The sequence below is a fragment of the Convolutriloba macropyga genome, chromosome 12 (genome assembly GCF_964194025.1).
Source record: "Convolutriloba macropyga chromosome 12, txConMacr16.3, whole genome shotgun sequence".
Lineage (NCBI taxonomy): Eukaryota > Metazoa > Xenacoelomorpha > Acoela > Convolutidae > Convolutriloba > Convolutriloba macropyga.
The window spans coordinates 29,870,889-29,896,753 of NC_134479.1; the positions used below are offsets into that span (position 1 = coordinate 29,870,889).

General features: G+C 35.9%; 1 protein-coding gene across 1 annotated transcript in view; it reads right to left on the reverse strand.

Annotated features, from left to right (window-relative positions):
- Positions 1–9,810: 9,810 nt before the first annotated feature.
- Positions 9,811–25,865, reverse strand: part of LOC142350453 (gamma-aminobutyric acid receptor subunit beta-like) — a 45,171-nt gene continuing 29,116 nt past the window's right edge. The window contains exons 3-5 of the mRNA XM_075402301.1: positions 23,848–24,033; positions 10,635–10,766; positions 9,811–10,045 (exon numbers count right to left, since the gene is read on the reverse strand). Coding sequence (XP_075258416.1) covers positions 9,875–10,045; positions 10,635–10,766; positions 23,848–24,033 — 489 coding nt within the window. The 3' untranslated portion in view covers positions 9,811–9,874. The remainder of the gene's footprint in view (positions 10,046–10,634; positions 10,767–23,847; positions 24,034–25,865) is intronic.

Sequence of the window (25,865 nt, forward strand, 5' to 3'; positions counted from 1 at the left end):
CCACCCAAGATATTTAAAGGATCATATATGATTTCTCTGATTCCATACTAGGTTCATATATGATTTCTTTGATTTCATACTAGGATCATGTATGTTTTCTTTGTTTTGGTACAACCAAGGTTGAGGTGCCATCCGGACTTAACCTCTGATCAGACCATTTCAGACGAATGTAACCTCTGATCAGACTAAAATGCGCTCGAAACACCGTGTGCGCTCGAAGTGCGCTCGAAAATGCCTCTGATCAGACCTTGCCAGACGGAAACGACCTCTCATCAGACCCAAATCAGACCATTGTCCAGACGATTGTGAGACCATGGCCCAGACCAAACCCAGAGCATCGTCCAGACAATTGTGCGCTTGAGATGACCTCTGATCAAACTATCCCCAGAACAAATATGCTACTGATCAGACCAATTTCTCCACTTCTTCGCTTATTATATCTTTAAAGTATAGAAATTTTATCGGGTCAACAAATTAAAGTAAAGCAAATTGATATCCCGGACTACCAATAATTTGTAGGTTGTAAAACAGTCAGAATGATTTGCTTATTTTATTTGATCATTTTAAAAGTAGAAATTTGATCGGGTGAAGGAGTTGCTTAAAGTAAACCAAAATTATATCCCATACTACCAGGAGGAAGGAAACACCATCAGAAAATACAGGAAAATCTCAAAAATTGTTTTTTTCCAATCAAACTGAGATAAATTTTTTTACAGTAGTTCATCTATATTGCATAATTTTTTGTTTTGTTTTGTTTGGTTGTTCTTGGGAGAGTCTTAGGGCGCAAGTTATTATCGACTGCTCGGACTCAATTCTCCTATAGTTGTTTGTTTGTAATTCCGCCGTAGCTGGTCCCCAGTCCGGACGAGAGAGGTGGAAGGAAACACCACCAGAAAAAAAAAGGAAAATTTAAAAAAGTGAACTTTTCAATCAACTAGAGATAATTTTCCGACATTATATCGTTATTATCATACTATCATCCCGAAGTCTTGGGCCCAAAAGCCCCTCTAATCCGACCATCTCCAGACTGAAGTAACCTCTGATCATATTATTGTGCCCTCGGAAAAGGGGAATATGATAAGACGATTACCTCCGGAAAAAACCTCTGATCAGACCTTCCCCAGACCGAAGTGACCTCTGATCATACTGAAGCGCGCTCAAAAGTAACCCCTGTTAGACTATCCCAGACGGAATTGGCCTCCGATTAGACGATTCCCAACCGGAAGTGGCCTCTGATCAGACCATCCCCAGACTGAAGTAACCTCTGTTCATATTATTTTGCCCGCGGAAAGGGGCCTATGATCAGACGACTATCATCCGGAAAGAGCCTCTGATCAGACCTTCCCCCAACCGAAATGACCTCTGATCGTACTGAAGTGCGCTCAAAAGTAAACCCTGATCAGACTATCCCAGACGGAAATGATCACTGATCAAATAATTCCCACCCGGAAGTGACCTCTAATCAGACCATCCCCAGACTGAAGTGACTTTTGATCATATTTTTGTGCGCTCGGAAAGGGGCATATGATCAGACGACTACCATCCGGAAAAAGCCTCTGATCAGACCTTGCCCAGACCGAAGTGACTTCTGATCGTACTGAAGTGCGCTCATAAGTAACCCCTGATCAGACTATCCCAGACGGAATTGACCTCTGATTAGACGATTCCCATCCGGAAGTGACCTCTGATCAGACCATCCCCAGACTGAAGTAACCTCTGTTCATATTATTTTGCCCGCGGAAAGGGGCCTATGATCAGACGACTATCATCCGGAAAGAGCCTCTGATCAGACCTTCCCCCAACCGAAATGACCTCTGATCGTACTGAAGTGCGCTCAAAAGTAACCCCTGATCAGACTATCCCCGACGGAAATGATCACTGATCAAATAATTCCCACCCGGAAGTGACCTCTAATCAGACCATCCCCAGACTGAAGTGACTTTTGATCATATTTTTGTGCGCTCGGAAAGGGGCATATGATCAGACGACTACCATCCGGAAAAAACCTCTCATCAGACCTTGCCCAGACCGAAGTGACCTCTGATCATACTGAAGTGCGCTCAAAAGTAACCCCTGATCAAACTATCCCAGACGGAATTGACCTCTGATTAGACGATTCCCATCCAGAAGTGACCTCTGATCAGACCATCCCCAGACTGAAGTTAGCTCTGTTCATATTATTTTGCCCTCGGAAAGGGGCATATGATCAGACGACTATCATCCGGAAACAGCCTCTGATCAGACCTTGCCCAGACCGAAGTGACTTCTGATCGTCCTGAAGTGCGCTCATAAGTAACCCCTGATCAGACTATCCCAGACGGAATTGACCTCCGATTAGACCATTCCCATCCGGAAGTGACCTCTGATCAGACCATCCCCAGACTGAAGTAACCTCTGTTCATATTATTTTGCCCTCGGAAAGGGGCATATGATCAGACGACTGTCATCCGGAAAAAGCTTCTTATCAGACCTTCCCCAGACCGAAGTGACTTCTGATCGTACTGAAGTGCGCTCAAAAGTAACCCCTGATCAGACTATCCCAGACGGAAATGATCTCTGACCAAACAATTCCCATCCGGAAGTGACCTCTGATCAGACCATCCCCAGACTGAAGTTAGCTCTGTTCATATTATTTTGCCCTCGGAAAGGGGCATATGATCAGACGACTATCATCCGGAAAAAGCCTCTGATCAGACCTTCCCCAGACCGAAGTGACCTCTGATCGTACTGAAGTGCGCTCAAAAGTAAACCCTGATAAGACTCTCACAGACGGAAATGATCTCTGATCAAACAATTCCCACCCGGAAGTGACCTCTAATCAGACCATCCCCAGACTGAAGTGACTTTTGATCATATTTTTGTGCGCTCGGAAAGGGGCATATGATCAGACGACTACCATCCGGAAAAAGCCTCTGATCAGACCTTGCCCAGACCGAAGTGACTTCTGATCGTACTGAAGTGCGCTCATAAGTAACCCCTGATCAGACTATCCCAGACGGAATTGACCTATGATTAGACGATTCCCATCCGGAAGTGACCTCTGATCAGACCATCCCCAGACCGAAGTGACCTCTGATCATACTTAAGTGCGCTGGAACCAAATACCAGACCCTGTAATTTTGGTCTGGGAACACACCGTGTGCGCTGGACTTGGTCTGATTAGAGGTATTTCTGGATGGCACCACAACCTGGGAAGGCTCATATTTTCAGCGTCAATTCTTACGTATCATTGAGGGATCATGTATGAATTCTTTGACTTCATGCAGGGGTTATATATGGAAACTCGGATTTCATTCGGGGATCATATATGATTTCTTTGGTTTCATAGAAGGATCGTACTAAGAAATCGAATATGGACAGTATGAAATCAAATATGATTCCTTGTAAAAAATCACAGAAAGTCAGGGTTACGGAAATGGGGCTATATTTTTTAGAGCCAGTCGCAAACCGCAAACAATGGGAACGATCCGAAACTTACAACTGAACTCACCATCGGCAGCTGGACGAGAATCTTCGTTTGAATCCAATTGACGCCAACTATTTTGTGAAGACCGAGGTAATCATAGATAGAAATAAATTTGGACCCATCACCGTAAACATCAATGATCGGCCAGTACACCATTTCAACAGATCGATGACAACAAATAATTAATAGCGAGCGTTAAATGCGATTTAGTACTTTTTCCAACCATCTTCCCTACTCCAAAGGAGAAGTAAAAAAAATTCAGTTCTTCACTATGCGTAAGTAATCTCAAAATGCGAGCCCTCAATTAGGGCCTGTTTTCTAGCGCCCGTAAAAACGAAATTTCCTGTAATTTGTGGTAAAAAAATTCTTTTCGCTTAATTTCTGTAAGTATTATTGCAGTGGAGTTCGAGCCTTCGCTCACCTTGTATTTTTGGTCCGGTATCTTCATTTACTCTTGGGATCAGCTTCAAAACCACTCCGGGTTATTCTTTAGTTACTTCCTTACGTTTCAAAGTTTTTTTGGAATATTTTTTGCTCCTAATTGGCCAGCTTAGTGTGCTTCTTTTACCTTGGAGGAGCTCTTCGATACTTCAGTTTCTCCTAACGTGGTCTTTGCAGTTACTTGCCTCGCATTTCCATGGTTTCCCAGACGATAATGTTGAGTGTCGAAGCTGTTATTTATAAGGTGTTTACTATAAACATTGATAGTTCAATGCCCTACCTCCGTGAAGCAGGTTGAGATGTAACGTAAGTATGACTCCAATACAGCCTGTCCAGTATTGGCTGCAATATGACGGCAAAAGTGACCCTAGTTAACAAAATGGAAAACTGGAAATCTGAAATCTTCGAAATAACAGAAAAGGACAGCTTCCAATCAGTGAAGCATCACTTTTCCCCAAAGCAAGAAACTCAGTGGAGTGTAAATTGCCGCATTAGATTGATGAGATTAGCCATTATTAAGAGAGCAAGTCAAGACGAAGAACAAAATCAAACAACATTAGGAACTAACATTAATTACATCCAAAACTTTATGTTCATTTCTTTAAAGAAAGCAAACGTATTAATAAGGTCAAAGTAGAGTCAAATAAAACTGAAACTACATAAAGTAACTTGTACTTCATTAGAAAAAATATGGGACCACTCCATACTGAAGCTCGTTAAAAGTTAGACAAAAAGGAACAAACAACAACAAAGTTAAAAAAAAATTGGCCTATATTTTTAAAAACAAATAATTTCAAAGTAACGAAAACCGTTAGATAACAATTGGAAACGTCCAATATGTTTAAGGTGAAATAGGCCTCTAGAGGAGCGCAATCAAAAATGTCATTATTCGAAATTTTATGTGGTCACAAAAAGAACAACAAATAGAAACATCAAAGAAAAAATCAACTAAAACTTGCGAGAAGGCACTGTCAAAGCCCTAAAGCCATATTTTGCCCCTTAACATATGCTCACTAGGGCCCTCTTTGAACTCCAATTATGTGATATGCGACCTCCCATTACTGAAAAAAGGTAACAAATAGATTAAAAAAGCAAAAACAGAGCAAAAATATGTAATACTCTATGTTTTTCGAAAATAATTATTTTCAAAGCCATAAAAGCCATTCGCTAAGAAATAAATTATCATCTTTGTTTTTTCGTCTGAAATAAGCGCTTAAGACCTGCAATTAGTCAGAATATGTCTTACGTCTGCAAAAAAAACTTTAAAAATAGATAAAAATCAAAAGTTAGTTTACTTTTTTTTGCAAAAAACCAGTGTCGAAGCCAGTAAATTCATTGCGAACACTTTTTTGTCAATCATTTTTTGTCAACATGCACCTTCTTTTGACATCAATTTTGTTATATGTGACCTGTAATTAACAATACTAGGCAACAAATCGACAATAAAGATCAAAAATGCGAGATTGGAAAGTTTTTTTATTTTTGAAAAGTTTTTTTTTGTATTTTTTATTTTCAAAGTCAAAAAAGCCATCAGCTATCTACTCAAGTGAGTACCCAGGCTCATTTATGCGTCCACAGAAAACCAATAAAACCTGTAATTTTCCAGGAAAGTTCATACGACTAATGAAACAAAGTAGAAACGACAGTTGAAGACAAATGTAAAAATTTCAATCAAATTCTTCGAGAAAGGGGTGTCGAAGCCGTTAAACCCATAATCTACACTATTAAAGACTATTACAGTTATGCTCAAATACGTTTTTATTTGAGCGCCATTAAGGTAATTTGTGAACCTCATTATTTGATAATGTGACAAAACGAGGAAAAAAAACGTGAAAAAAGAGCAAACGCTTAAAAATAAAAAAAATCGTGAAATCTAGTAGCATCAAAGCCAGAAAGCCAAAATTTAACGCTTAAAACCGCAAAAAAAAATTAAATTATAATTCCGTAGAAAAAACAGGAAGAAGAAGCATTCTTTCTTTGCTCACAATAAGCTACAAGTCGACCAAACTAAAAGAAAAAGTGGCAAATTTCAACAAACATATTTTTATTTAAAAATCAAGCACTTTCAAAAATCAAAACGACCATAATATTTCGAGTGAACAAACTCGCTCTAGAAACTTGCTCTAGAAAACGAAATTCATAAAAAATTTTTGAAATCCGTATTCAACGCTTGACAGGAATTTTAATGGTACCACTCACAACACTTTACGATAAAAATTCAATCCGTCAAAATTGTTTGAACAAAAAAAACCTGTGATCTTTAATTTTTCAGAATATGTCTCACGTCTACGGAAAAAAAATTAAAAATAGACAAAAGTCAAAAATTAGTTTATTTTTTGCAAAAAAAAAAGTTGCCAGTATTGAAGCCAATAATTTCATTGCGAATAGTTTAAAAACATTCGATTTTGTAATTTTGCACCTTGTTTCGACAACAATAATGTTATATGTGACCTGTAATTAACAATACTAGGTAACACTTCGACAATGAAGATCAAAAATGCAAGATTAAAAAGTTTTTTAATATTTGAAATCAATTGTTTTCAAAGTCATGAAAGCCATCAGCCATCTACTCAAATCTGTACATAGGCTTATTTATCACTACAAAAAAATCAATGAGACCTGTAACTTGCCGGAAAAAATCATACGACTAAAAAGACATAATAAAAATGACTGTTGAACCATATGAAAAATTTTAATCCTTTTTTCCGTGAAAGGCTCGTGGAAAACTTTAAAACCGTAATCTCTGCCTTTAAAGACTATAATGTGTTACAATATTATTTAGCCTTTAAAGACTATAATGAGTTACACCTCATGTAAATTCAATGCTAAATAGCGCCAATGAATTGAATTCTCGCCACAAAAATTTAGGTGTTTTTGCGCTGAACGTTGTGATTAGGGTGAAATTAAGAACTATTACGGCTAAAAAAAATACCGATTACCGAAAGCGTATGATCCTACCCGATTTCCCTACATTGAGTTTTAGATAGCATACGACTTTTGAGGTGAAAAACCGTTTCATCGAAGATTAGCAATGATCTTACTTTTCTCTGAGATTATTGATTTTAATCGAAAACGATAAACATAATTATGAAATTCACCACTAGCTATTTCGGAAACTTTAGACAGAGTTATCGTGGAAAGAGTTTACCAATTGTAAAAAAATATTATTAATGGCAAATAATTTTAAGCAGACAAAGCAAATAGCAATTTTAATTCGAGTGAATTCAAAAATGTCAGTAACGGAGCCTGAATACGTGTATTATGCTGCTGTGTTCTTTTAATCACACTTTTTAATCATTTTTTATCATTTAAATGAAAAATCATTCAAGAGAACAGACTCTGACTTCTGTAATGTCTAAATAATGTGATGCCTCAGGAATAGATTTAATGAGAATAAAACACATTATTGCGTTTCTGTCGCTTAAATTAATACAGGTCCATAAAAAATCTCACATGCCCATAAAAAATGCAGAAAAGAAAAAATTCGAATCGCTGAAGTTACATAAGAATCACAAATGCTAATTTTCGCCGTCTTTTTTAAGGAAAGTTACTAAAAATTTCGTGTGTCATTTATTTATCTTTGCTATTCATAAACGTAGAACTAATAACGTATGGATATTGAAAAATTCAAATAAAAGCAAAAGTTTCATATCATTTTTTTTATTTTAAAAAGACCTTCACCAGAGTGGTGACTTTTTTCCAGGGCTATTTCAAGTGAGCCTTTAACAAGATCGTTCAATTAGATCGTTCATTTTTTTCGCCACAAATACTTAGGTGTTTTAGGAGAAAATCGATTTCAGTTATAATTCATTAGTTGCTAATTTTGATGATACGGTAAACAGAGTTTTTTTCGATTAAAAAAGATGAAGTTAATGTCAAATTGTATTAAGACAACTAAACAAGTCCCAACGAACGCTAAAATATGTGAGTGATAGTTAAACAAAAGACACCAGCTTAGCCGCAAGGAAACTGGCTTAAATGCGTGAAAAAAGAGACCTCAGCTCCTCTGTGTCATCTGAAGGATTGGATAGTGCGTTCAACGGTAACTTGAGCTCAGATTGCTCAGTTTACCAGTGAAAATAAATTTACCCAGAACAAACACAATCACATACACTTACTCAGACTAACATACAATTACGCACACACACACACACACACACACACACACACACACACACACACACAGACACACACACACACACACACACACACACGCACACACACACACACACACACACACACACACACGCACATACACACACACACACGCGCGCGCACACACACACACACACACACGCACATACACACACATACACATACACACACACACACACACACACACACACACACACAAACACACACACACACACACACACACACACGCCCACACATACACAAACACACACACACACACACACACACACACACACACACCCTTACTAGCCTATTTCACATTCTACTTAAATATTCTAAACATTTTGAAACAACAAAACAAAAATAACATGAGAGAACTAACTGATAAAAAGTGATATAACATCTGATAAATTTTCCTCATAGTTGCGACTCCGAAAAAACTATTGGAAAAAGACCCTGTAAAACATATAGTTTGCAACAAAAAACAAATTGACGGACAACATCATAAAACGGGTTCATAAATAAAACCGATGAAATCGAACGACGACGATGAACACAACCGAAAATTAATTTTTTCTTTAAAAACTCTAACAACGTTCTGTACCACATGCTAAATTTTAACTTCCTTATCGCTATTTTGAAAACAAATTTTAGTAGTATTATCTGGTTTATCAGTCACTAAACGAATATATGGCAGAATAATTGAACACAACATTAAAAAAGATGCAAAGAACAAAAAAACTGAAAAAAAACTTTTATGAACTATGTCAGTCCTGTCAAGAATTATTTCAGTCCTGTCTTGACAAGACTTTCATTTAAATATCTCATATATCATATTTAAATTTAATGTCTCTTTAATTATTGTCAAAATTTTATGTCTCACTTCATGGTACATAAACGGTTAGTTGCTATCCTAAAATTGACTACGAAAAAGGAGCGTGAAATAGGAAGAAATAGGCAAAAAAACTCAGAAACAGACAAAAATCAGCCAAAATTTTGCTCAAATTTAATTAATTTTTTTCGAAAAAAAACAACTCAGAATAACTACCAATTAAATTGAAACACCCCCATAACCATTAGAGCAGCTAATTCCAACCACACAACTCCTCGAATCCTTCTGTAAAGAATCGAAGGACAATACAAATCTGCTGGAAAAACCTAAAATCAAGAAAAGTAAGGTAAAAGGTAAATAAGGTAAAAACAGCTGCAAAAAAGAATCATAAAGTTTAAAACTTACTTCAGAGGGTAAAATGCTTGCGAACACACTGTTATTACTTTAGATAATGAAGAGAAGGAACTTTTCACTGAAAATTGTTAAAACTAAAAAACTACTTAGAAAAATCCGCGCTTGTTCAAAAACTTTCGCTAGCTGAGCAAAAATTTTTTTACCAGTTTTTCCTTGCTCTCAGAAATGATGCATGTACAAAAAATCTCTCTCTCTCTCTCTCTCTCTCTCTTTCCTATTTTTGCTCTTCAATTGGTTCTGTCATTAAAGCAAAAAAACTTAGTTTTCACTTGCGGCATTGAATTTACGTCCTGTTTTACATACACTCCACAAAATTACCGATCGAAAAAAGACGCTCCAATAATACTCCTTTTCGACTCGGAAAATTTTTGCGCCCCAATACATTTCAAATTCTTTGAATTGCAATAAAGTAAAACAGAATGATCGAAACTCAATTCTTTGATATTACTGACAGATACTTTCTGAAGCAAATTCATGGCTGTTCTGGTACGACTAGGGCTGTGAATGATAAAAAACAAAGCAATCATTAAATAAATGAATTTAAATAATCAATTAACTATTGCGAATACAACTTACGAACTGTTATATCAAAACGAATAAACATAAGACCAAAAAATACAGTTGAACAGGAAAAAGAGCAGCGGGAACACAATTCTACTCTTTGTTGTCAGCATTTTTCCTGTAACTTTCTTGTCCATTGATTTTCCCAGGGAGATTTTCTTGGGAGTTCCTGTTATCATATAGTCTGACATGCTCACCTGAAAAATAAAAAAAAAACGTATCTGTTCAATATTAGTAAATTATTGTAAAATATCAATTAGACGTTAAAAGTATTTTGATAAATAGAATTGTTAGCTGTAGCACCCAAAATAGCTCAACAGATAAAACCCATTGCGAAGACCCATGCTGTCTTCACGCAAGATCTTTGATTCCCGCGACATTTTTTCCAAGTTCGATCAAAGATCGGCAATTTCTGAAGAACCACACAACGACATACAAAACATTGGCATAATTTTGCGTACTTTTCATGCAATAATTGTTTCCTACTGAAGAACCAAAAAACCCTCGAAGATTTTTGCTCAGAACACTAAGCGAATTGTCAAAAATTTTCAGCAACTTTTTGTGATTCCCATTGCACAATTTTTGCTCAAGTATATTTTAATGAGTTCACAAATTTCGCCAAAAATATCGGCAGTAACTGGTAAAATATCGACCGAACCTATTGCTTTCAAGAGTAACTAGAAATGAAAAAATATGAAACAAGAATTGAAATTAAATGCCAATATCTTAATCGAACGTACATAATAAAAAGTGTCTAATGAAAATTTGCGATTAATATTTACTAACCTCTAAGTAAGCAAAGATGACAAACAAGAAGCACGACCAAATGTAGATGTCAAGTAGACTTGTTCTCAGAAGCAGATATTTTGAATCAGCATCCTGTTTTCGATTGGTAGACAAAGTAAGCAGGGTCAGAATCTAAAATATAACGGTTCCCTGGTCGGACTACGACAGTCATCTTTAAACATCTGGCAAGATTCTTGCACGACTATTTTATTCGAAACCCCACTGGAGGTTGGGAACTTCATAGCAGACTTATTTTGTTCAGTCAATTCTGGCCAATCGATATTTTTTGAGGAAAAATACAAAAAAAACGAATCTTTAAATTTTTTTTCGAAAACAGTCGATTTCAGAAAATATATTTATTGCTTTCGGATTTGTGGGTATGCGAGCGACACAGATCAAATTTCATGCGTTTTTTACGTTTGAAAAACGCCATTACATTTCAAAGGAATTAAAAAAATATTCAGTAAGTAGTCAGTAACACAAAAAAAATTAAAAAGTTCTGAAAAGAATGGAAATTGCAATTCATTTCTTTAAAAAACAACATTTTTCCTGCATTTTGCCTCTTCCAAAACTTACAGGACGCATAGAAAAATTTTAAAAACTTAGTATGCACAAAAATCAAGGAATTTAAAATAATTTTCAATTATATGTCTACATGTAAAAACGTACTAATAGTAGGAACAAGAATATCATCAAATAATTGTCTGTCGATATTCGTTTTGGTTAAACCTATATTATCTTTTCAATTTTCTTCAAATTATTTGACAAGTCATTGCATTTTTGGGCTTTTTTGTACTTCATCAAAAATTTCTTCAAAGCCTGGACTTATGTTGGGCGACAACCAACTCTGAGAGACATGCCAAGATGATCAGATTGGGTTCCCCAGGTGATAAAAGTGAAGTTGTGCATCTTTTCCAAATGTTTTCTTTGTAAAATTTGTCACGGAAGTTTTAAATGTTACATCAGACTAAGTTTGGCATATCTAAAGGTTTGCGTTGAAAAAATTTCTTTGATATTGAAAAAGATGTATTATGTGACTGTGAAGTAATAAAGCGTGCATAATAGTCATTTGCATGTTAGATTGATAAATTTTCAAGCAAAAAATTACAACCTGCTATTTTTCAGCATTAAGTGTCTATCTGCATTTCAACAAAATATCAGAAGTTTTTTTGTTCCGACCCCTCTTGAGGGGGGAGGAACTATATACTCAAATGGGTTTTTTGCTCAGACAATTTTGACCGATCGATATATTCATCTTAGAGAGTTGTGAGTGGTATCATTAGAAACCTTGTCCAGCGTAGAAAATGGAAATAAAAATATTTTTTTTATTTTCATTTTTTACAGGGAGTTATCGAGGTTTAACCTTTTGAGAAAAAAGAGTGAAATCCGTTGATTTTATTCACATTTTCCGTAATAGTTTGCTAATTTCGCTAAAGTTTGTTAAAATTTTAAGAAAGTGTTTTTGATTTTATTTGTCGGCTAATTGTACTTAATTTTTTTTGTTAGAAGTTCTGGCTAAATGTTTCAAAAGTCTGACTTTTTCATCAAAAACAGCACAAATTATGTTTCTTAGTCCACTTTGATTAAATTTGCGGAAGTACAAACACAAGCACCACTAACACAATCTTTGAAGACTCAAAAAGAAGCTAATTGTACTTCAACTTCCGTTGCGAGTGCTCCGTAAGTAAAACTTACTTTGCCGTTTTTTGCTAACTTTACTCGTTGATTAAAAAAAACGCAAGCGTTTAATTTTGATTTTTAACAAACAAAACACCTATATCTATAACATTCAAAAAATAAGGGTTCTTAGTGGACGAACAACATTAGCAGAGCGAGTTTTGGACCAATCTTGGACTGTTACAATCCGAAAATAATTCGGATTGTAATAAGTCGGTCTCTTTTATGAAAAAAATTCGGTCTTTTTTTCATATTAATTGAATAACAGAACATTTCAAATCAAAGCTAACTAGTGGTAGGTTCAATTCGCTTCCTAATTCGCTCCAAATTATTGCATTTAGTTTAATACTAGATAGCTTATGGTCGTTTTGACTTTTAAAATTATTTGGTTAAATAAATAATGGCTTATTGAAACTTGCCTCCATTTTTCTCCTAATTTGGTCATTTTGTAGCGTAGTGCCAACAATGAAAGAATGCTTCTTCTTTCTACTGATTTCAATATCAATCTTTCTTGTGGTTTTTGCAGCTTAATTTATGCTTTTGTGTCTTTGATACTACTAGATTTCACTTTTTTTTCAGGTATTTTCCACTTTTTCTCGTTTTCTAGTTTTGTCACATTATCACGTTATTGACAGTTCATATATCGAAATTATTGGCGTTCAGAATAAAACAGAATTGATAATATTAATATCCTTAGGGATATAGACCCTGGTTTTAACGGCTTCAACAATATTTTCTCGAAGAATTTAATTGAATTTTTTAATTTTGTCTTCTACTGTCGTTTTTACTTTGTCTTTTTAGTCGTATGAAATTTCCTGTACAGTGACCCTGTTTCATTGGTTTTTCGTGGAAAAAAACAAGCCGATATTCTGATTTTAGTAGATAGCTGATGGATTTCATGACTTTGAAAACAATTTTTTTTCAAAATAAAAAAAAACCTTTTTTGACTTTGCAATTTTGTTTGTTTTTTATTGTCTGTTCGTTACCGAGACTCGTTTTTTGTTGTCGGTTTGTTACCTAGTCTTATATTTAACAGGCCAAATAGGAAAAAATTGTTGTCAAGGGAAGGTGTAAAAGGGATTGCTGTCACAAAATCAAATGTTTTTAAAGAATTTGTTATCAATTTCCTGGCTTTCACACGGGTTTTTTCCAAAAAAGTAAATTATTTTTTGATTTTTGCCATATTTTACGTTCTATTTGTATCCGTAGGAAAGGATACATTCGGAATAGTTGCAGGTTTCACGGGCTTCCTTTGGAAGAATAAACGAACCTAATTAATTAATTCATTTTGTAATTAATGGCTTTCATGTCTTTGGAAGCAAGTTTTTTCGAAAGAAAACTATTATTACATAATTTTGCCTTTTTTTCTTTTTCGTCTAAATGTTACCTGGGTTCATTAATGAGAGGGCACATAATAAGTTATCGGTATCCGGAGAAGGTGCAATTGAACATATTTTGAGTGCCAAAGTGTGGCTTTACGGCTTCGAAAGGGTTTCTGGCAAAAATTTAACTGATTTTTTGCTTGTTGTCTATTTGTTCTTTTGTAACCACATAAACAATGAATACCAACAGTTCTGAAATGCCATCTATAGAGGCACTGTAATTGTAAACCTAAGGGATATTTTAGTTGGTTGCTAATGGTTTTCTTCACTTTGAAATTAATTGTTTTTTATTTAAAATAAGCTTTAATGTTTTTGTTCTTTATTGCCTAATTGTTACCAAGCCTTATCATGGACTCGTTCCATATCTTTTCTGGTGAATTACAAGTTTTTTTTTTAATTGCAGTTTTATCTGACGCTATTTTGACTTTGTTATTAAGTTTTTTTTAATCGGACAAACTTTTTGATGTAATTAATGTTTGTTGTTTTTGTTTGGTTTTGCTCTTCGTCTTGACTCGCTTTCTCAAAATTGGCATATCTCATGAGTCTAATGCATCCTTTTTAATTCCCCTGATCTTTTCGTTTTTACAGCATTTTTTTTTTTTGAAAAATACTTGAATTTTTTGGGTGTTCTTTCTGTTCCTCATTTGGTAGACAATTATGCAAAAATTGTTGATGAGCGGGGTCGGAACATTATGTGCGATCACACATAACCGAGCCTCCTTGTTGAGTTTTAAACTCTGAAAATAAAATAGCTGTTTCTCAATTTCGTTCTGATTTTGAGAAAAAGAACCGTTTGGGAAAATTTGTTATAGGAACTATAAAGACGAAAGACCACACAACGAAGTTTGAAGTGAACTAAACAAGATTAAAAATCTCTGTACGTGAGAAATTTTACAAAATTAAAATTTTATTTACATTTGTGAATAAATACAACCAATCTTTTTTCCTGTCCATTTTTTCTAACTGTTCAAAGAAATGAAAACTTTTGTATTCTGAAAAAAAATTTACTAAAACGTTGAAACCAGAGGTAATTTTCCAGAACACCTTGATTTCACTAAAGGAGACTTGACTTGCCAAACAAGTAGGTAATTGTTTTTCAGATGTAGTTCCTTTTCACCATATTTTCCAGGAGCTCTTATCACCTGCATTTATTGCAGGATCGCAGAAGTTATCCGGAAGCACTCTTCAACACTTTGTCTCAGGATCAGTTATGGTTTATCTATTCTTTGGAGACAATAATTTTTGTACACCCTGAAATTTTATCGTGTGAAATTACACCTTTTTTGCTCGTTTGATGAATAATCGCAAAATTTTTGTCTGAAAATGCATATAATGTAGTTTCACACAAAAAAAAATGTTCCTCATGTTATGACTAATTACTTATTTATTCGAGTGAATGACCGTAAATATGAAGATAATTTACTGTTCAAATTGGAACTTCTGTCTGCATCTTTGTTTTAAGTTACTGATTTGCAAAATTATTTAAAAAACATGAAAACTGGTGTGAGTATTTAGTCTGGCTGAAGTCCAGAAACTCTAGGGTCGTCTTTTGGGATTTGACCAACAATTTCACCTCAGACCCTCGTGTTCAAAGTACTGCAGCTATTCGTAGCAAAAATCAATTATGAAAGAAGAAAAAATATTACTTGGATGGAACCACGCGAGAAAAGCACAAAAACAAAAAAAATCAAAGATTCTTTCTTTCGACCACAGAATTAGAATCTTAAGCCACAAGTTTTGTCTAAAATTATGTAAAGTTCATGTAACTTGACATATGTTTTGTGTAAATTTATCAGAACTGTGATATAGTATACAATGACCATCATCATTTGTAGTGCTGAAACCCCTATTTTCATTTATTCTTTAATTTAGTTTAGTTTAGTCATTGACTTCATTTTGTTCAATCTTGATTTGAAGATCAAATCTTCCTCGTTGATGCCTGCTAAATTTGTTTACTTAACATTGTGATTTAATTGTCTGTTCAAACTGTCTGCTCATTTTGATTTACCGCAAATTTCCATTTTTAGTTATGATACGTTATTATCAAATTACTTATCAAAATTCTGTTGTTCCTATTCATTCATTCTCTTGAATCTAAATTGAATTTTCAGTTGACTCTCTTTATTTCCAAATTTGCTCCGCGAATCACGCAATTCAGAATATCAGATATAACTCCAATTTCGCTAAGCGAAATACCAGTCTAAAAGTTTACGCTGTATTAGCGACCCAAATACTACTTAAATAGTGAGGCTTAGAAAGTTCATTCTACCAAATACAAATTAGTAGCTGAAACGCTCCACAAAATCACCAACAATTTTGTAATAGCTTAACTCATAAAATCGCTCAGCAAATACAGCCATCTACAGAAGACGATTTCTGTACGACATGGCCCAGTCAGCTCGCGAATCTCGTTGGGAACGGGCTACATCGGGCCCTCCTATACTATAAGAGAAGTGGCGCATCCAAGTGAAACTGGCAATTCTTGCACGGGAGAACATAACGTTAGACACCTTTCTCCAACCAAAGCCAACACAAGTACGACTACCGGTCGAGCCAAAATACGAAATGGCCGTCGAGGATGCAACAGAACAAATGGAACGGGATAGTCAAATCCACTATAGTCAGTTGAAGCTCCAATGGAAATTGAAATGCCAGAAAATCACGTAATCAGGTATTTTGTGTGGTGAAACACCATGGTCACTATGTGATCAAAATTGTGTCTCACTCCTCTACCTCAGTATTGGAACAGAAGAAAGACGTCTGTTAACGCAAAAATTTCCACATGATCACATCTACGACCTCTCTACTCTCAAACATTGGGAAATGATGGAAATAGCTTTCATACGAACCAGAAACATCACTTTCGACCTCTATGTGTTTTTTTCGAGGAAACAGAAGAAGGGTTAAACTGTGGAACAATTCTATAGCATTTTGAAAGAGTTAGTGGAAAATTGCTATTTCGAAAATTGAGAGGAAGCGATAATTAGAGACATCTTCATCACTAATATGTTGGATGATGATATTCAACGTAAACTCCTCCGTGATACAGTAGACCCCGACAGAGCCCTCAGCATAGCTGTCAATATGGAGATGGGACAACAAAACCAACATCGAATCTCGTCCAACAACGACAACGCAAATGGAAATGCAATCAATGCTAAACAATCCTTCAAGCGATTTCGCGGCGCGAATGCTCACGGAAATCAATCAGGCGGAATTTCATTCAATCGAGCAGCGGTAGGCCAGTGTAGATGTTGTGGTCAAAGTTAGACTCCAACGCATCGTCAGGTTCGCCCTGCTATGGGTACGAAATGTAATCATTGTGGTCTCCTCGATCAGTTTGCAAAGGTATGTCGGAGAAAATTAAATAATACAAGAAATTCTCGTCAAGACACTCGCATCAATAAATTAGAAGATTTTGAAAACACAGAGTAAAACGTAAATCCAGTAAATCCAGAGAATCAAACCGTAAATTAAATAAACTACATTGAACAGTTCAATTCTGAATACGACTCTTCTGACAATAATTATGTTGCGATGGTGGAAAATCTTAATACACCCCCACTGGTTTTGCGAAATATGACGATAAAAATTTGAAATATAGATTCCCATTTGCTCCTCGATTCTGGTAGTGGCTGTACAATCATAAATATGTCACTTGCCAAGGAGATAATGTTTAATTGTATGCAAGCACAATGGTCAGAGAAAAAACCACTATAACTCAAATCTTTTTCTAATGATATAGTTGAAACACTCGGAACATTGAAAACATCAGTTGTAACGATTGGAAAATTCAAATAGCAAAAATCACGTTAGTTGCAGATGGTTTCCGACAAATTTTTGGACATGATCTCTTCGATCAATTCGGAATAACTATTTCACAAAATCTTTGCCCGAACATAGAAGTAAATAGTGTTGAAACACCTTGTGTAATAAAACAATCTCTGACAACAGAATTTCCAAACTTAATTTCCAGAATTGGAAAATCAGAACATCATGCTTCCAACTCAAAATTTCATAGAAACATCACTTTCGACCGCTATGTGTTCTTTTCGAGGAAACAGAAGAAGGGTTAAACTGTGGAACAATTCTATAGCATTTTGAAAGAGTTAGAGGAAAATTGCTATTTCGAAAATTGAGAGGAAGCGATAATTAGAGACATCTTCATCACTAATATGTTGGATAATGATATTCAACGTAAACTCCTCCGTGATACAGTAGACCCCGACAGAGCCCTCAGCATAGCTGTCAATATGGAGATGGGACAACAAAACCAACATCGAATCTCGTCCAACAACGACAACGCAAATGGAAATGCAATCAATGCTAAACAATCCTTCAAGCGATTTCGCGGCGCGAATGCTCACGGAAATCAATCAGGCGGAATTTCATTCAATCGAGCAGCGGTAGGCCAGTGTAGATGTTGTGGTCAAAGTTAGACTCCAACGCATCGTCAGGTTCGCCCTGCTATGGGTACGAAATGTAATCATTGTGGTCTCCTCGATCAGTTTGCAAAGGTATGTCGGAGAAAATTAAATAATACAAGAAATTCTCGTCAAGACACTCGCATCAATAAATTAGAAGATTTTGAAAACACAGAGTAAAACGTAAATCCAGTAAATCCAGAGAATCAAACCGTAAATTAAATAAACTACATTGAACAGTTCAATTCTGAATACGACTCTTCTGACAATAATTATGTTGCGATGGTGGAAAATCTTAATACACCCCCACTGGTTTTGCAAAATATGACGATAAAAATTTGAAATACAGATTCCCATTTGCTCCTTGATTCTGGTAGTGGCTGTACAATCATAAATATGTCACTTGCCAAGGAGATAATGTTTAATATTATGCAAGCACAATGGTCAGAGAAAAAACCACTATAACTCAAATCTTTTTCTAATGATATAGTTGAAACACTCGGAACATTGAAAACATCAGTTGTAACGATTGGAAAATTCAAATAGCAAAAATCACGTTAGTTGCAGATGGTTTCCGACATATTTTTGGACATGATCTCTTCGATCAATTCGGAATAACTATTTCACAAAAGCTTTGCCCGAACATAGAAGTAAATAGTTTTGAAACACCTTGTGTAATAAAACAATCTCTGACAACAGAATTTCCAAACTTAATTTCCAGAATTGGAAAATCAGAACATCATGCTTCCAACTCAAAATTTCATAGAAATTATCGTGTCAGACATCAAACAGGAAGAAACCTGCCGTTTCAACTTCGACCAAAAGTAAAGACTGAACTCAAAAAATTACAAAATCTATTGAAAATTTATCGAAATGTTCCGACCACTTTTTTATATCTTCAATCGTTATCACAGTCAAAAAAGACGATTCAATAAAATAACTTTAGATTATAAAATCTTGAACAAAGCCATACACAAAAATAAGTACCAGATGCCAATTATCGATCCTTTGATTCAAACTATTTCACAAGCACTGTCAAACGCACCGCAAGAGACGGCCTTTTTTATGACACTCGATAAGCAGTACGCGTATAGTCAATTAAATTTGAATAGCAATACGGCCCGCCATTGTAACTTCAATATTGTAAGCGGGTATATGACTGGCACCTACCGTTTTAAAACCTGATTTTACAAACTAACGTTTATGCCTGCCAAATTTTAGAAAGCAATCGATTGTACGCCCACCGGCCTGACTAACACATTCTGTTTTCTGGACGATATACTGATAGTTAGTAGAAGTAGAATTGAACATCATCTCGATCTTGTACAAAAAGGTTTAATATAACTGGTTCAGGAAAATCTGCGTATCAATTTAATTAAGTGCCATTTTGCCAAAGATCAAATTTAATTGCTCGGACATAGTATCATTCAAACAAACATAACACCATTAACAAGTAAAACTGATGCCATTAAAAATCTTCACCCTCAAATCTCTAAAAATTGCGATCTTTTATGGGTTCAGTACATCATCTCGGAAAATTTATAAAAAATTTTTCTCAAATGTGTCAGCCACTTAGACCTCTACTTAATAAAAATACAAAACTTGTCTGGACAGATGAACCTGAACAACATTTCAAGTGGATGAAAACAAAAATTGCAGAAACAACGGAAAGTAAACATTTTAACCCCGCTTTGGAAACACGTATATAATCCGATGCTTCTCGCAAACGTCTGGGTTGTGCATCAGATCAGCGCACACCGAACGGATAGCATACTGTAGCTTTTGCATCGCGCTTCTTAAATTCAGTGGAAGTTCGATATAGTATTAATGAGCTTGAATTTTTGGGTGTTGTTTGGTCTGTCGAACACTTCAAATATTACCTTTATGGTAAGCCCTTCAATGTCCTAATCAATTACAGAGCGTTGTTATCTATAATGAGAGAAAACCGAGCTAACAAATCGTATAATAGCCGCCTAACACGTTGTGTCGATAGAATTTTACCATTTGATTTCACGATAGATCATTTTCCTGGCTCGAAAATGGGATTAGTCGATTATATCTCGCGCAAACCTGAGCAAAAAGCTGTTAATACTTCCACTTATGATGAGCAATTCATTGTTGCTAAATTGGACGCAATTAAACGCAGTGTGAAACGCTTTTTATTAAATGCAAAAAATTATACTGATTTTTCGGCGCGAAATCTTCTTATAAAACCGGTCTCGAATAGTCCACATTCCCATGACAAGTTATTCAGTGAATTTGCACCGCAAAATCGGGAATATTTTTAGATTACGCAAATTGGCAATACAATTAGCGAAATAACGCCAAATAACTCAAATTCCAATGCCAAAATCGAGAACGCGAATCCCACACGCTTTTTGCCTTAAATCGCTCTACTGATCGGTTGGATAAAGGTTACAGTAATTTTCTAAGAACTGCCAATAGATTCCAAAACGTCTTGATGATGTCGCACTCGGATGATGAAATATTAATGCAACTGAAACACTCAACACCATCAAAAGTACGCTTTGCCGATGAAGCAGGCCCATCTACAGCCCCATCAATACCAGCAACACCATCTACCACAAATACGGACACAACGACAGTAACTTCATTATCAACAAACGATCTCTATAGAGACGCCTTTAACTTTGCGTTCTCAAAAAAGTTCTCCAGCACTCTAACGGCCAGTCTCACAACAAAAGACGCAATCCTCAAGGAAATCAGAGATTGTGTACCAACGGACAATGAGGATAGGTGCCGCCAAATCAACCCCTATATCCATAGTTTTTGGAAAGATCTTCACGTAAAGAACGGCTGCGTGATTATTGACGATCGGATTGCCTTCCCCAACTCTAATAAGGACGCATACGTGGAAGCGATCCATGCCATACATCCAGGGAGTTGGTAGACGACGCACATGGCGACACAAGCATAGAGGCCGTACATGCACAGGGACATCATTAAAAAATCGTTAAATGTAACCCTTGCGTCAAAATTGTTAACAATTTAAATTCCTTCTGATAAATGGGCACCACTAAAATTGTGTACACTACCGCATGAATAAATGCAAATTGATTTTGTTGGACAAATCTATAACGAAAAGAACCAAGAAGTCTATTATCTTGCATGTATAGATCGATTCTCTAAATTTGCAACAGCGGAGGTATTTGACAGAGCAAATGCAGAAGATATTTTAAAATTTCTTCAAGAGTATGTTTTCCTACACGGAATTCCTCGTACAATTAGACTAGATCAAGCGCAGTGCCAAATTGAACATCAAATTACAGCCTTTTGTAATCAAAATAATATACAGCTAATTGAAGCTCCGAAACACGATTACAGAGCAATTGAGCTAGTTGAGAGGCTAATTCAAACAATCAAAAATTGCTTAGCTTGTATTAAAACGTCGGTGGGAAATCACTTTAATTTGAAAGTATCGATAAATTTTGTTATTTATCAACTACGTATATGTTGCCAAAAGACTATTAATATTTCAACGTTCGAAGCGTATTTTGGTAGAAAAGCAAATACTCCACTAAGTAATAGTACAACCGAGCTTGACCCTAGTAATCTCACATAAAAACCAATTTAAAAAAAATTTAGACACCGAGACAGTTCGCTGGGACGAGTTAATCTCAGACTAGCAGTGGGACAATGATGCGAGAAGCGACATCAATCTAGAAATAAGTAGAGACCGACTCAGCAAGGACGCGGTACAACGGTGTAATGCAGACCCAAATAAGGAGTCAAGAGTAATCTTGGTCTTGGTCAAGCAGTACCACATCCAGATCTTGGTCAAGCAGTACCAAGAACAGAGGTTTTACTAACTTCACTATCAAAAAAGAGTCTGGACGGTCTCTACGAGGTTCTCGCATCCGGGTGATCAGTTATAAAATCGCACGAATACACGTCAGTCATCAAAGAACCAGGAAAACAGGAGATGACTTTAAAAAACTCTGATTTAGTGAAATTTGGAACAAAATTGCCAACATGCCAACATGCCAAAGAAGCAAGACGGAAATTGTATGGCAATAAAAAGGTAAAACACAAAAGGATTGCTGATGACTTGAGTACAGTATCATCAATACACTCAAATGTTTCGAGAGCATTGCGGGTGCGCATGCCGGCGAAGCCAGAAAAAGCCTTTGTACCCGCACCACCACAACCACCTACAGAAACGGTGATCAATTTCGCGCCGCCAATGGCACTATCGCAGACATCGATAGTAATCGCGGAGCCACCGACCCGCCCGAAATGAAAAGCGGCTACTAAAGCAACAGAAGCCTTACAACCCTCTCAAAAACGCAAACGCTCTTCCCCCTCAATAACTGAGTGGGATGAATCAATAGCATCCACACAAACTTGTCCGCCAATTATCTCAACTACTTCGTCACCCTCAAGGCAGAAACGAAAGCAGATGATAAAGCAGCAGCAAATACAGAATAAATCCATTTCATCAACAATTTAAAAAACTGCCGCTAGTAATCAAGAACAGGAAAAATATTTTACAGTAGGCCCCTGTTCACCAATTCAATCGTTTCCAACTCAATACTAAGTCCCTCCGAATTATGGAAGACCCGAAAACTAAATAACAGTTCCCGAGAAAGAATGCACTTATGAAAGTGTTTCTGATTAAGCAAAACTCTTCAAAAACATTATAGTACCAATTCTAGTGACCAGTGCATATTTTATTAATTTTCTGATAATTATACTTCGCTGTTTAATTTTGTTGAGGGGGAAATGTGATATAGTACAAAATGACCATCATCATTTGTAGTGCTAAAAGCCCTATTTTCTTTTATTCTTTAATTTAGTTCAGTTTAGTCATTTACTTCATTTTATTCAATCTTGATTTGAAGATCAAAACTTCCTCGTTCATGGCTGCTACATTTGTTTACTTAACATTGTGATTGAATTGTCTGTTCATACTGTCGGCTCATTTTGATTTACCGCAAATTTCCATTTTTAGTTATGATACGTTATGATCAAATTGCTAATCAAAATTCTCTTGTTCCTATTTACTCATTCTCTTGAGTCTGAATTCAATTTTCAGTTGACTCTCTTTCTTTTGAAATTCGCTCAGCGAATCACGCAATTCGCTAAGCGAAATACCAGTCTAAAAGTTAACGCTGTATTAGCGACGCGAATACCACTTAAATAGTGAGGCTTAGAATGTTCAATCTACTAAATACAAATTAGTAGTGGAAACGCTCCGCGAAATCACCAATAGTTTTGTAATAGCTAAACTCGTAAAATCGCTCAGCAAGTACATCCATCGACAGAAGACGATTTCTGTACGACAAGAACTTTGCGTGAAAACCCTAAAAATTCACGTGTAAAATCGTCTATTTTTGAATAGGGAATCAAATGGAAGACCAAAACGAGATATTCATCTGATTTTCTGAAAAACAATCACATATTTTTGTTTCATGAGTCAGTTTTTTTCTCTTTGTGTGTTTGCGCTTCCTTTTTATGCGATCCCACACGAGTAAATTTTAGCATTAAAAAAACCTCACCGTGATAAAAGTTCAACCTGAGTTCTCAAATACAAGTCTAGTCTGATCTTTTTATGTGGTAATCCGTAATTTTGAATAAAAAACCAGGATTATCGCAGTTCTTTCATTCAACACAGAACAATATATGATCAACTTTTTGCCATTATCAGACACAACCATCAGTTTTCGTAGTTTTTTCCATAGTAGCTATCTCGGTCATTCAATCACTTACAGCTGTTACGCCAATTCCCACCCTTGCGGGAGTGACATTGATGTTGATCCAGAAAACAGTCCACGAAATGATGACCAGGATTGCAGATGGAATTATGATCTGGTATATGTAGACCGAGTACAATCTGTCAAACTGGAACGAGGCTGAGAGAATTGTGTAGTTGCTTGCACCGTACTGAACTGAATTCTGAAACAACCCAGGCCGAGTGTTACACCCGCCGAAAAAAAACATTGATAAGAGAGTACAATTAGTGTTAAACGAAAATGTTACGCCCCTCTAATCTCCATATAAATTCCATAACCGTGGAAAACTTTAATTTATTAAGTGTCATTTAAATTAAAGAATAAACTTCAAACTAAATTGGAGTTTCCTTAATTTTACCTTTTTGAATTGTTTTGTTTATTCTTTACAATGCACTCTACCCGGTGCGGGATGGTAGAAATATGGACAAATATCAGGCGAGAAAAAATATTCAGACAAAGGAAAATTTAAATTAATGCAAATAAGTGCGAAATCCTAATTGCTTATTGTATTGACTTGCAGCTTATGATAATAAGTTATCATGGTGTCAGGACAATTTACCCAATTCCATTTTACCCAATGCCATCTTACCCAACCTGCCATTTTACCCAATGCCATTTTACCCAATGCTAATTTACCCAATTTACCCTATTGCTAAATTAACCAGAACGACCATTTAGCCGACTATAAAATAAATGGCCCGTGGGACTTGATATGAAACTATCACAACCGAACATGGGATTATAATGTCCACAAATATTAAAAATCATCCTTGAAATAGCGACTGCTAATCTGTAATCGGATAATTGAACGAAAAGATCAAAGAGCATTGGGTAAGTTGGCATTGGGTAAAATGGCATTGGGTAAAATGGCATTGGGTAAAATGGCATTGGGTAAAATGGCATTGGGTAAAATGGCATTGGGTAAAATGGCATTGGGTAAAATGGCGTTGGGTAAAATGGCATTGGGTAAAATGGCATTGGGTAAAATGGCGTTGGGTAAAATGGCATTGGGTAAAATGGCATTGAGTAAAATGGCATTGGGTAAAATGGCATTGGGTAAAATGGCATTGGGTAAAATGGCATTGGGTAAAATGGCATTGGGTAAAATGGCATTGAGTAAAATGGCATTGGGTAAAATGGCATTGGGTAAAATGGCATTGGGTAAAATGGCGTTGGGTAAAATGGCATTGGGTAAAATGGCATTGGGTAAAATGGCATTGGGTAAAATGGCATTGAGTAAAATGGCATTGGGTAAAATGGCATTGGGTAAAATGGCATTGGGTAAAATGGCATTGGGTAAAATGGCATTGGGTAAAATGGCATTGGGTAAAATGGCATTGGGTAAAATGGCATTGGGTAAAATGGCATTGGGTAAAATGGCATTGGGTAAAATGGCGTTGGGTAAAATGGCATTGGGTAAAATGGCATTGAGTAAAATGGCATTGGGTAAAATGGCATAGGGTAAATTTTCATGTAACCAGTTATCATATCTAGTTATCTCAGGACTTATGATTGGACATAGTGGGCTTTTGATTCCAACTAGTAGATATATAATTCGAAATATTGGAGAAGATGATGCGAAAAAACGTCATTAAAAAAGCATGGTGTGGACCGTGTATTTAACGTTTGGGTCAAGTTTCCCTCCCTTAGTCAATAATTATCAAGTCATCTATCTCACCCCATTTAACAACGTTTGTATTCTTCGATTTACACCCTTTTATTATGCAATCATTCAATCACGCAGATTATATAAACACAAAGACTAACATTTTTTTAACCGACTGACTTTCACAAACGTGTCTTTGTTTCTTTGGATTTTGTTGTAGGAGAATTGTAAAAGCTTTTTAGAATTTTTAAAGCCGAGTCCGTCCAAAATTCAAAAGCAAAAGTTGGGATTTATTGCGTTAAATTTGTCAAATAGTTGAACTGAAATGAGCAATGCGAAACGCAATTTTCAATGCAGAAATAATTTTAGTGACAAAGCAAAAAGCTGCC